Raw genomic sequence first — 11,608 nt, 5'->3', positions numbered from 1 at the left:
CACCAAGACTCCCAATAACAAAACAAGCCCTGGCCCAGATAGCTTCACAGAATTGTTAACCAAAATTCAGAGATGAGTTGACAGCGATTCTATTCAAACTATTCCAGAACATAGAAAAAGAAGGACTATTCCCTAATTAATTCTATGAAGCCAGCAGAACCCTGCTATCAAAGCCAGGCAAAGATACCATACGAAAAGCAAACTGCAGACCAATATCCCTCACGAATTCAGATGGAAAAATCCTCAACAAAATTGTAGCTAACAGACTGAAATGCCAGTTCACCAAAAAATATGATATCATCGTCAGGTGGGATTCATACCAGGATGCTTCAACATTACAAAACCAACGCAATTCGCCACAGCAATATGACAAAGGAAAATAATCACATCGTCTCAACTGATGCACAGAAGGCACTGGATAAAATCCAATACTCTTTCCTGATTAAAAACTCACAGCAAACTAGGAATAGAAAGGAAGTTTCTCAGCATATCCAAACAAAAAAATCAGACCCACCACCGCCGAGTCGAATCCCACTTATAGTAACTCTGTGTAAGGTTTCTGAGGCTGCAAATCCTTATGGAGTGAAAAGCCTCATCTTTCTCCCGTTACGTGGCTGGTGGGTTTGAACTGCCACCCTTGTAGTTAGCAATCCAATGCTTATCCTACAGCACCACTAGGGTTCCATATACCCAGTTTAGGGCAAATATAGAAAACCAACAACCAAAATTATTCTCAGAGGGGAGAGATTTAAAGCATTCCTCTTGAGAGCAGGAAGGAGACAAGGATGCCCTCTATGACCACTCCCATTTGTATTGCTCTGGAAGTTCCAGCCAGAGCAGTAAGGTGAGAAAGGGAAAAAACGGTATCCAAACTGGTAAGGAAAAAAACTAGCTCTAAGATGTAAAACTATTTTAAAATGACAATCCTATACACAGAAAATCCCAGAGATTTTACAAGGACATTACTAGAACAGAAGGGTTCAACCAAGTGCTAGGGTACAAGACCAACATAGCAAAGACAGCTGAATTTGTTTACATGAACAAGGAGAAATCCAAAAAGGAAATCTAGAAAATCCTATGAGGCACAGCTCTACTCTGACACACATGGGTCGCTGTGAGTCAGAGCGACAATGGCAACCAGTGGGGTGGAACTCTTTGGAGGTATTTACAGAAGCAGATGGCACAGCTTTTGTAATGGAACGAGAACCTGAGTGCACTCCTGGGAGATGTGACCTCTGAGCGGTTTGAGTCTCAGGACCAATTGTGAAAGCCGTAATCAAGGTCCCTGGAGCCCCTCTGAGCAGAGTTTATTCCAGGGCCATCCCCTGCAATGTCAGCTCCATTCTAGAAACTAAGATGGGGGTCTTTACCATCTACAGGCTCAACAATTTTCTGTAAAGCATCCAAAGTCTTTAGAGGCACCAAGTGCTCCCCTAAGAGCCCTGGTATAGTTCTGTAGGATAAGTACCCCATGATCATGTCCACACTTGCCCCATGGAAAAGGGACCTAGCAATGGTGTGGTGGGTGTCCTCGGACTTCTGTTGTGGCCCTCCTTACTCTCGGTCTAGCCCCTGCATGGAAAGTGGGAACCTGTATTTTACGGAACTGCCTGGTAGAGGCATAAGTGTGGACTCTGGTCTGGCCTTGAAACGTGAACATGATCTGTATCCAGGTCTGGCAACCTAGACAAAGGGTGTTCAGGAAGGCCTGAAAGCTGCTGTTCTGAAGTAATGGTGTTGGGATGTGTCACATGGTCACCAGGAACCCTCAGGGCACCCTGGTTACAGGTGATCAGCAGGCGCTCCAGAAACTCGACATCCTGATCAACTAGGAATCTGCTCCATGATGCTGGGGATTTACCTCTGTACCCCTGGCACTTTATTTAATAGTCACACACAGGGTGGGTACACAGTGTATGTTCCTCACATTTAAACAGTGGAGGTGGTGGTCACCAAGAGACTAATGGCCACTGGATGCCGAGGCACTGAGGCAGTGACAATGGGCCGTGTTCTCCCTGATGCTCATCACCGTCCCTCAAGTAGACGGACCCCCCAAGTGTACCAGGACTTGCTGTAAGGCGATGTGTCACTGAAGGCCTAGGAGGTAGAAGGAGCTGAGCTTGCAGCTGCTCTGTACTGAGCAGACACCCACTCCAGGAAACAGGAGCCACAGGGCAAGCCCACCAGTCCCCGGAGGAGGCAGCACCTGAGCCCAGAACTAGGAAAGGCAGATGCTCAGGTGCTTGGAAGCTCCACTGGGGTCCGTCTGGATTCATGAGAGTCTCCTGTCTTGGCCTGTGTCTGGGGAGGGCTGGCCGGGCTCTCCGGGGGAGGCTGGGAGGAGAAGCAGCAGCAGCAGCAGACAGAGAGGAGCCGAGTCCGGACAGTTTGAGTGCAGAAGACGAACATGATGCAGTTGGCCCCTCCCTGGAATGTGTTCCCGATGCCCTGTCAGGGAGGAAGGAGGAGGCATGTGTCCAGGGCTGGAGCTGGACATAGGAAGCCAGGAAGCCCTGCTCACCCAGAACTCTCCCGACCCCAAGGCTGCCTTGCTGTGAGCAAGACCTCTTAGGTCTTCAGCCGGGCTCTAAGCAGGACTGGACTGCAGGTCTGGTACAGACCCAGGATCAGTCAACTCTTGCGAGGTTAATCCTAGATCACTGGAGAGCACCCCAGCCCTAGGGATATGCTAGAGCCTCAGGCATCTCACCTCTCCAAGAACCCCTCCAGAGATGCCCTCAGTGCACACAGGCTTAGGAGTTGCAGCAGAGATGAGTGCGCTGACTCATTGGGGCATGTCACTCTGTTTGGAGGAGGAGGCCTGACCCCACCGCAGCCAAGCAGCTGAGCTGGGAAGGTAGACCTACATGCAGAACAACCAGCACTGGCATGTGCATGGCTGGGGAGCCGCAGAGCGTCAGGATAAACCGCACGGTGCTCCACACTCTCAGGCAGATGAAGATGAGAGGGATGAGGATCAGCTTCTTATCTGCCACAGACATGCCGTGCTGCCGCTGGTGTGCGTCCGAGAGGATAGGCCGGTACTCGGAGAGAGCCTCGTGCTGTGTAGGGGGACACACAGGTTGGGTCTAAGCAGGCCTTTGACATAGTCTGAGAAGGGGAAGCCCAAATCGTAAGCACATACCCAGGTCTTTGTCACCAAGACAATATAACACCCCGGTGCTATCAAGTCAATTTCAACTCATAGCCATCCTAGGACCCAGCAGGACTGCTCCGTAGGATCGCTGAGACTGAATCTTTCTCCTGAGGAACAGCTGGTGGGTTTGAACAGCCAACACAGTTGTGGCTTGTTAAGTGTCAAAGAGTCGGTTCTGACTCACAGCAACCCTGTACAGGGTTTCCAAGGAAGGGGCTGGTGGGTTTGAACTGATGATCTTACAACTAGAAGTCCAGTGCTTATCCTACAGTGCCACATCTGCACACAGGTGAGTCTCAATTCAGGTCTCCAGGATGGGCCCTAGCCCTGGACTCCCGACTCACTGATACATCTGTTCACCCACATTTCTGTACACCTCACATTTCCCATATCCAAAACTGAGCGCCTGACCTTGACCACTAGCCCAGGGCACCCTTCTTGGTCTGAGCAAACCGGAACTCCATCCTTTCAGTTGCCCAGGCCACTAACTGGGAACCATCGTTAACTCTTCTCTCAGAGCCCACATCCAACCACAGGTAAGCTGGCCAGCGTGATCTTCAGCATAGACCTAAGCATCTGACACACCTGTCCATGGTGGCCATACCTCTTCTCTGGGTCACTGCCATCACTTCTTAACGGGTCTCCCTGCCTCACCCCTACCACCTGGCTCTCTTCCCACTCACCTAGTCTCAACTCAGAAACAGCATGGTTTATTTACAGCAGGTCTCAGCAAGTCAGTCCGCCGCCACCCAGGACCCTGCAAAGGCTCCTCTTTCCCAGGTTTCTTACAATCTTCCATAAGGGCCAACCCCACTCTAATTCCGACCTGATTCCTACCACTCTCCCTGTCTTCACTCTAGCCACACCTGTCTCCTTTTCCTCCCCAAACATGCCAAACACAGCCACACCTTAGGGCCGTTTGCATGGGCTGTTCCCTCGACCTGTCATGCTCTTCCACATGTTCTTCCACATTTATCTACCCAAGTGTTTACTCGAACACCACCTTTGCATTGAGGGCTATCCTGCAGCCCTATTTAAACAGCAGACACAGTTCCCAGTCACATCCCTTGTGTCCAGTTCCATAGCTGCGTCTCTGTTTTTCATAGTCCTTACCATCCTTTATCAAGGAGCTCTGGTAGCGTAGTGGTTAGGAATCGGACTGTGAACCTTAAGGTCAGCAGTTTGAAACTACCAGCTGCTCCGCGGGAGAAAGATGAGGCTTTCTGCTCCCGTTAAGATTCACAGTCTCAGACACCCTGTACATAGGTTCCTCGCTATGAGTCAGAACCGACTCGACAACACTTAACAACAAACCATCCTTTATCAGAACCTGACTAACATGTTTGTTTATTATGCTCATTGCATATTATCACCCACTGTCTCCAGAACGCAGACTCCCCAGCTGTGAAGAGAACATTGGTCCCCAAAGATAGCACCCTCAACCTTGGTCTTCCTTCCCCTGCACATGGGCAAGTCCTTCAGGGAGGGGAAGCAGGGAGTGTGTCTGGAGTTTAATAAAGAGATGGAACAACTCAAAACAAAGACACATTTTTGAACCTGGTCCATGTGTCTGGGACACTGGAGTCCAGGTGGGGAGGACCCCAGCCTGTCCAGCTGATACCTAATGTCCTGATGAACCAGATGCCCTGGCAGCCCTGAGCTCAAAGTGCCTGTCCCTCCTTTTCTCAGACCCTTTAGCAGCAGCCCAGAGAGCTGACGTCTGCCCCAGCCCCTTCACAACATAGTAAATAATAATAGTTCCTCATTTCCCTAGTGTTTTATAATGTCACTTTTGTTGCATATCAAGTTTCTACATACTAGTACATTTATTTCTGGATTCTCTATTTTCTTCTGTCTGTCTCTTATTTATGGCACTTAACAATAACAACAAAGTGATGGTTGATATCTGGCAGAGATAACTCTTCCACTTTGTATTTCTTTAAACTTTTATTGGCTATTTTTGGTCCTTCTATATGAGTTTTGAGATCCTGGTATGATGCTGTAGGGTAAGCACTGGACTGCTAACTTCAAGGTCAGTGGTTCAAACCCACCAGTTACTCCTTGGAAATCCTAAGTAGTAGGGTCTCTATAAACCAGAACTGACTTGACAGCACTTAACAACTTTATGATACTGAACCTTTATGATACTGAATCTTTATGATACTGAACCTTTATGATACTGAATCTTTATGATACTGAATCTTTATGATACTGAAACTGTATGATACTGAATCTTTATGATACTGAATCTTTCTTTCTGATACTGAATCTTTCTGATACTGAATCTTTCTGATACTGAATCTTTCTTTATGATACTGAATCTTTATGATACTGAAACTTTATGATACTGACTAGACAGCACAAACCATCTTTATGATACTAAATCTTTCTATCTATGAACAGGGTCCATGTGTCTGGGACACTGGAGTCCAGGTGGGGAGGACCCCAGCCTGTCCAGCTGATACCTAATGTTCTGATGAACCAGATGCCCTGGCATCCCTGAGCTCAAAGCGCCTGTCCCTCCTTTTCTCAGACCCTTTAGCAGCAGCCCAGAGAGCTGACGTCTGCCCCAGCCCCTTCACAACTGGCAGAGGGGTATATGGGGGCAGGTGGGGGAGTACCAGCTCGGGCTGCTAGGCTACTCTTCAAAGCCAAGCCTGCTCCCAGTTCATTTCTCTTTAGTTCTCCTTCCTGGTGAGTAGCAGGGAACAGTGCATACATTCTCACCTGCCCACTGTTACTAGGTGCTGCTAAGTCAATTTCAACTCATAGCATCCCCATGTGACAGTGTGGAACTTGGGTTTTCTAGACTGCCACAGAGCAGCTGGTAGGGTCAAACCACCAACCTTTCCCTTAGCAGCCTAGCACTCAACCACTGCATCACCAAGACTCCTTCCCTGCTCACTTTTAAGGTCCTGTTAAGCTCTTTTTTTCTTGCTGAGCTTAACAGGGAGCCAGCCTCATGATACGGCTCCCCACTTACCGCTTTCTGGGGGTTGGGGTGAAAAAGAAAACACACTCAAAAACGCACTTCCAGAGGCCAGTCTGGGCAGAGGCTGGCAGAGCTCCTGGAAGCCTGGAACCTTCGCCAGGCAGTGGACCAGTGGAATGGGACAGGGGACGAGCACGCTGGCCCAGTTCACCATGAAAAATTTGCAGGAAGTTAAGAGTGATTTCAGACCAGTTGCAAGTCCTGTTAGTAACACCAGCAGGAGGCTAGCACTGCAGGGCTGCACAGGGAGGAGGTTAGGTACCCTGACAGTCACAGACAACTGTCTGAAGGCGCATCCTCTGAATTCAGGAATTGTTGTTGTTAAGTGCAATGGAGTCAGTTCCGACCCATAGCGACCCTGTATAGGGTTTCCGAGGAGCGACTGGTAAACTCAAACCATCGACCACCCTTGCAGTTCAAACTGACTTTGCAGTCCAGCTCATTAACAGGGGATCCAAAAATACATCCTAAAAGACAGGACACACCCTCCTACAATTTCAGTCTCTGTAAACTCAGTCCTGGTGAGGTGCTGTAGGATAAGCACTCAACCACAAGGTCGGTTTGAACAGCAAGGTCGGTAGTTCAAACTCTCCAGCCACTCCTTGGAAACCCTATACATGATCTCTATGAGTCAGAACTGACTCCATGGCACTTAACAACAACAACAAACTCAGCAAATGAAATGGATGCTTACCAGCAAGCTGGCTGGACACTGAGCTGCTAAGTCCAGTTTAGAGCCTCCCAGTGGAACCTCTCTGCCCCAACCCCCACCTGCTGCCTTTGTTCTTTTATAATTTCTTTCCTATCTGCCTCTCTGGGAGGGCAGGACCCACATCTTTTGTGTTTTTGTATGAAGTCCAAACCAAAAAACCAAGCCCACTGCCACTGAGTCAGGTCCAACCCACAGTGACCCTATATAGGGTTCCCAAGGCTGTAAATCTTTATGGGAGCAGAAAGCCTCATCTTTCTCCCATGAAGTGGCTGGTGGGTTTGAACTGCTCACCTTGTGGTTAGCAGTCCAGCACATATCCTACAGCACACTAGGGCTCCTTTTGTACACGGCAGATGCTCAACAAAAATGTGTCAAATGACTGACCAGGTAGAACAATGGGTGGGATAAATGGAGGTCTTTTTGGTAGTCATTTGCTTGTGATTAAAAGGAAACCCAAACTGCAAGGAACAATCTGTCCACTGACAGCCCAGACTATGGATCTATGAATTCCTGGGTGTCTGAAAATTTACCATTTTTTAAAAACTAGCTGCTGTCTAGTCAATTTCTTCTTTGATTCACAGAGTTTTCAGTGGCTGATTTTTCTGAAGTAGATCACCAGACTTTTCTTCTGAGGCACCTCAGGGTGAATTAAAACTCCAAACTTTTTGTTAGCAGCCAAGTGCATTAATATTTGCATAGCTCTGGTAGAGTAGTGGTTACGAATCGGGCTGCAAACCGCAAGGTCAGCAGTTCGAAACTACCAGCTGTTCCATGGGAGAAAGATGAGGCTTTCTGTTCCTGTAAAGATTTATAGCCTTGGAAACACTGTACAGGGTAGCTATGAGTCAGAACCGACTCCACGGCACATAACCACCAACAACCATTTATTACTTAATTTTAATGATCAAGGATAGTTTGGGAGCATGGTGGCTCTTTAGGATAAGCACTGGACTGCAAACCACAAGTTTGGCAGTTTGAGTTCACCAGCCGCTCTTGGAGTGGGTGTTTGGGGGAACTGGGGGAATGAGGTTTTCTGTTCCCACAAAGAGTTACAACCCCTTTCGGAAACCCTGTACAGGGCTGCTCTGAGTCAGAACCAACTCCAAAGCACTTCATATCATCAATGATAGGCCGGATGAGACACTTGCATTGCTGATTATAATATTCCAAGGTCTGCCCACCCTTAAATATTCTCACCTTTCATCTAAATTCCTTTCAAGTTGAAGGCAACCACCTCTGTCTGTCCACCAAGAGGCAGTAGAGGGCTGCAGCTAAGCACACAGGATCTCACAAAGTAGCTCTTCCCTACAGCTGTGGGAGTCTGGGCAGACCCAGTAGTCTGTGTAAAGTTCTCCACCTAAATGCAGGGATACCAGGACCCAGCTCCAGAGAGGGCTATGTTGTTAGCAAATGAGATGAGCTGTATAATAAAACGTGTGATCACTCGGGCCTGTTACTAGTTCTGTCCCCAGACACAGGTCCCGTCTCCCAGGGCAGCCGTAGGCACACCTACCGCCCTGTTGATGTGCTTCCTGATGAGGATGTAGATGACAGGCAGTGTGATGTAGGCCAGGATTTCCCACAGCTTCCCGGTCAACAGCATCCACAGGGCGCGGTCCTCGGCCTCCAGGTCGATCCAGCACCAGCCCACAGAAACATCCGAGGCATCATAGCCAATCTTCTTCAGCAAGACGGCAACCACAGTAATAACCAGCGGAACCCCCCAGCTGAGGAATAACAAGCAAAATAAAAGGGGGGTAGGAGGCACTGAGGCTTCCAGCAAAACCAAAAAACCAACCCAAACCAAATGCACTGCCACTTAGCATCGGGTTGGTTCTGACTCGTGACCCCATGCGTTACAGAGTAGAACTGGACTGCTCACGGTTTTCAAGGCTGTGGTACTTATGGAAACAGGCCGCCAAGATTTCTTCCACAATGCAGGTTGAACAGGTGTGGTTGTTAAGTGCCATCAAGCTAGCTCCAATCCATAGCGACCCTGTATAGGGTTTCCAAAGAGTGGCTGGTGAGTTTGAACTGCTGACCTTGTGGTTCCAACAGACCTTTCAGTCCAGTGTTTATCCCATAGCACTACATCAGGTTCATAGTTCAGTGTAAACCATTTACCCCACACAGAGACCTAGCAAAAAGCCAACCAGGGCAGAGAGAACCAGCAAGGGAGAGCCGTTCCCTCCAGTGCCTGTATCAGACAATGTCCCTGGAAAATTTTAAAGGGCAGGTGGCTTCAAGCTACTTACCCAGGAAGGCGGAGGTCTCGAGACTCCTCAGGAGACTCATGTCATCTGATTCCAGCTCAGCTCTGCCCAAGCCACCCATTTTCACAATGCCTGATAAGCGAGCTCTGGAGTGCTTGGTCTCCTGCCATGACACCTTCCCAACCCTCAGAGGCCTGGTTCTAACTCCTGGTTCACATTAGAACCTGTGGCATGCGGAGAGCTGGTTCTGTCCTGCATGCCAGGGAGCTGTACTCTGGCAGTCCCTGCTCATCCACACCTCAGGGGCTCTGACCAGTTCAGGTCTAAGGCTGCACACACTGCTTTGTGTGGTTTGGATGGAGAATTACAGGGCTCCATGTAAAGGAGCTCTGGTAGCATAGTGGTTATGAATCGGGCTGCGAACCTGAAGGTCAGCGGTTCAAAACTACCAGCAGCTCCGCGGGAGAAAGATGAGGCTTTCTCGACGGCACTTAACAACAACATGTACTTACAACATGGTCTAGAAGGGGGTTCATGGGCTATGGGTGGGTACAACCTCTTAGCCCTGAAGACTTCTCATCCTATGTGGAGGGGAAAAAACTGGCAGGGGCCTTGATGCATAAAGTCCAGGGCAGGGGGCCCCTTGGCCTTCTCCAAGGGCAGTGCTGGGCTCAACTTTCTGACTTCTACCCCACAACCTCCCAGCCAGGGTTAGGACAGAGCCCCAGGACCCTTCTCAGTGGTCCCCACAATGCTAGCTTAGCCAGCAGCAGCTGCCATCAAGTCATTCCAATTCATGGCAACCCCATGTGCATCCAAGGAGAACTGTGCTCCACAGAGTTTCCAGTAGCTGTTTATTCAAAAGCAGACCGCCAGACTTTTCTTCTGAGGCATCTCTGGGTGGACTCTAACCAGCCTTTTAGTTAGCAGCTGTTTGTCCAACCCAGAGACAATTTCCCAACAATGCGGTTGCTTCAGTGGTAGAATTCACACCTTTCTTGAGGAAGATCCAGGTTCGACTCCTGGCCAGTGTACCTCAGGTACAGCCACCACCCACCTACTTGTCAATCAAGGTGTCAGCAGAGCTTCAAGAAAGATCTGGCAAACTACGTCTGAAAATTAGTCAATGAAAACCCTATGGATTACCACAGTATGACCTAGAACCATTCACAGGGACAGCACAGGCCCAGGCAGCATGTTCCTTTGTGCCTTGAGTCTCCTCCTTCACTGGTCTGGTGGACAAACACAAACTCTGTTTGCTGTTGTTCTTAGGTGCCACTGAGTCAGTACCAACTCATAGCGACCCTATGCATGACAGAATGAAACATTGCCCGGTTCTGCGCCAACCTCATAATCATTGCTATGTGTAAATTCATTGCTGCTGCCACAGTGCCAAGCCATCTCAATGAGGGTTTTCCTCGACCCTCCACTTTACCAAACACGATATCCGTCTCCAGAGACTGGTTTCTCCTGATAATATGTCCAAATCTGGCCATCTTGGCTTCCAAGAAGCTTTCTAGTTGTACTTCTTCCAACACAAATAGATTTTTTTCTTTTGATAGTCCATGCTACTTTTAATATTCTCCTCTAACACCATTAGGAGCTCTGGTAGTGCAGTGGTTATGAATCGGGCTGCAAACCGCAAGGTCAGCAGTTCGAAACTACCAGTTGTTCCATGGGAGATAAATGATGCATTCTGCTCCCATAAAGATTTATAGCCTTGGAAAGTCTGTAAAGGGTCACTATGAGTTGTAACTGACTCCACAGCATATAACCACCACCAACACAATAGCTCAAATGCATCAATTCTTCTATGGTCTTCCTTATTTACTGTACAGCTTTCACATGCATGTAAGGCTATTGAACCAAAACTAACATCCCTTGTTCTATGTCCTCTTCTGAATCCAGCTCGAACCTCTGGAAGTTCTCTGCCAGTGTATGCTTGCAACTGTTTCTAGATTAGCTTTAGTAAAACTTTACTCGCATGGGATAACAATGATATTGTCCGATGATGTCCACATTCCATTGGGTCACCTCTCTTTGGAATGGGCACAAATACAATCTCTTCCAATCAATTGACCAGATAGTTCTCTTCCAAATTTGTTGGCATAGATGAGTGAGTGCCTCCTGTGCCGCCTCACTTTCTTGTGAATTATGTGATAGTTTACATGGGAAAACATTAGTTTTACATTCATCCTATTGTATATCATTTCATTGCCATGGTTACAATCACAATCCCCTCCATGCATCATCAACCAACCAAAGGGTATACCCTGCAAGCTTGCCTCCTGGTCATCAGCACACAGTCCCTCTCCCTCTCTGGGTCTAGAGTCCCCAGCCACTCAATCTCTCCACATCATCGTCTCTGCCCCCATCTTTGGCGTCACTGCTTCTCTGGGTATGGTCTCGCACTCCACTCTTGCTTCCATCTTCTTTCAATGCATTCTGCATCATTCAATAATTTGCCCAGAGAATCCTTCAATAACGAAAGTTGAGGCTTGAATTTTTTCTTCAGTTCCCCCAGCTTGAGAAAT

The 11,608-nt window shown here is 48.4% G+C and overlaps 1 protein-coding gene across 1 annotated transcript in view; it reads right to left on the bottom strand.

Moving 5' to 3' along the window:
- Positions 1-2,235: 2,235 nt before the first annotated feature.
- GPR157 (G protein-coupled receptor 157) overlaps positions 2,236-11,608 on the bottom strand; it is a 28,287-nt gene continuing 18,914 nt past the window's right edge. The window contains exons 2-4 of the mRNA XM_006873094.1: positions 8,375-8,588; positions 2,868-3,062; positions 2,236-2,448 (exon numbers count right to left, since the gene is read on the bottom strand). Coding sequence (XP_006873156.1) covers positions 2,236-2,448; positions 2,868-3,062; positions 8,375-8,588 — 622 coding nt within the window. The remainder of the gene's footprint in view (positions 2,449-2,867; positions 3,063-8,374; positions 8,589-11,608) is intronic.

Source organism: Chrysochloris asiatica, unplaced genomic scaffold (genome assembly GCF_000296735.1).
Source record: "Chrysochloris asiatica unplaced genomic scaffold, ChrAsi1.0 scaffold00223, whole genome shotgun sequence".
Lineage (NCBI taxonomy): Eukaryota > Metazoa > Chordata > Mammalia > Afrosoricida > Chrysochloridae > Chrysochloris > Chrysochloris asiatica.
This window is presented reverse-complemented; position numbering and strand designations above follow the sequence as displayed.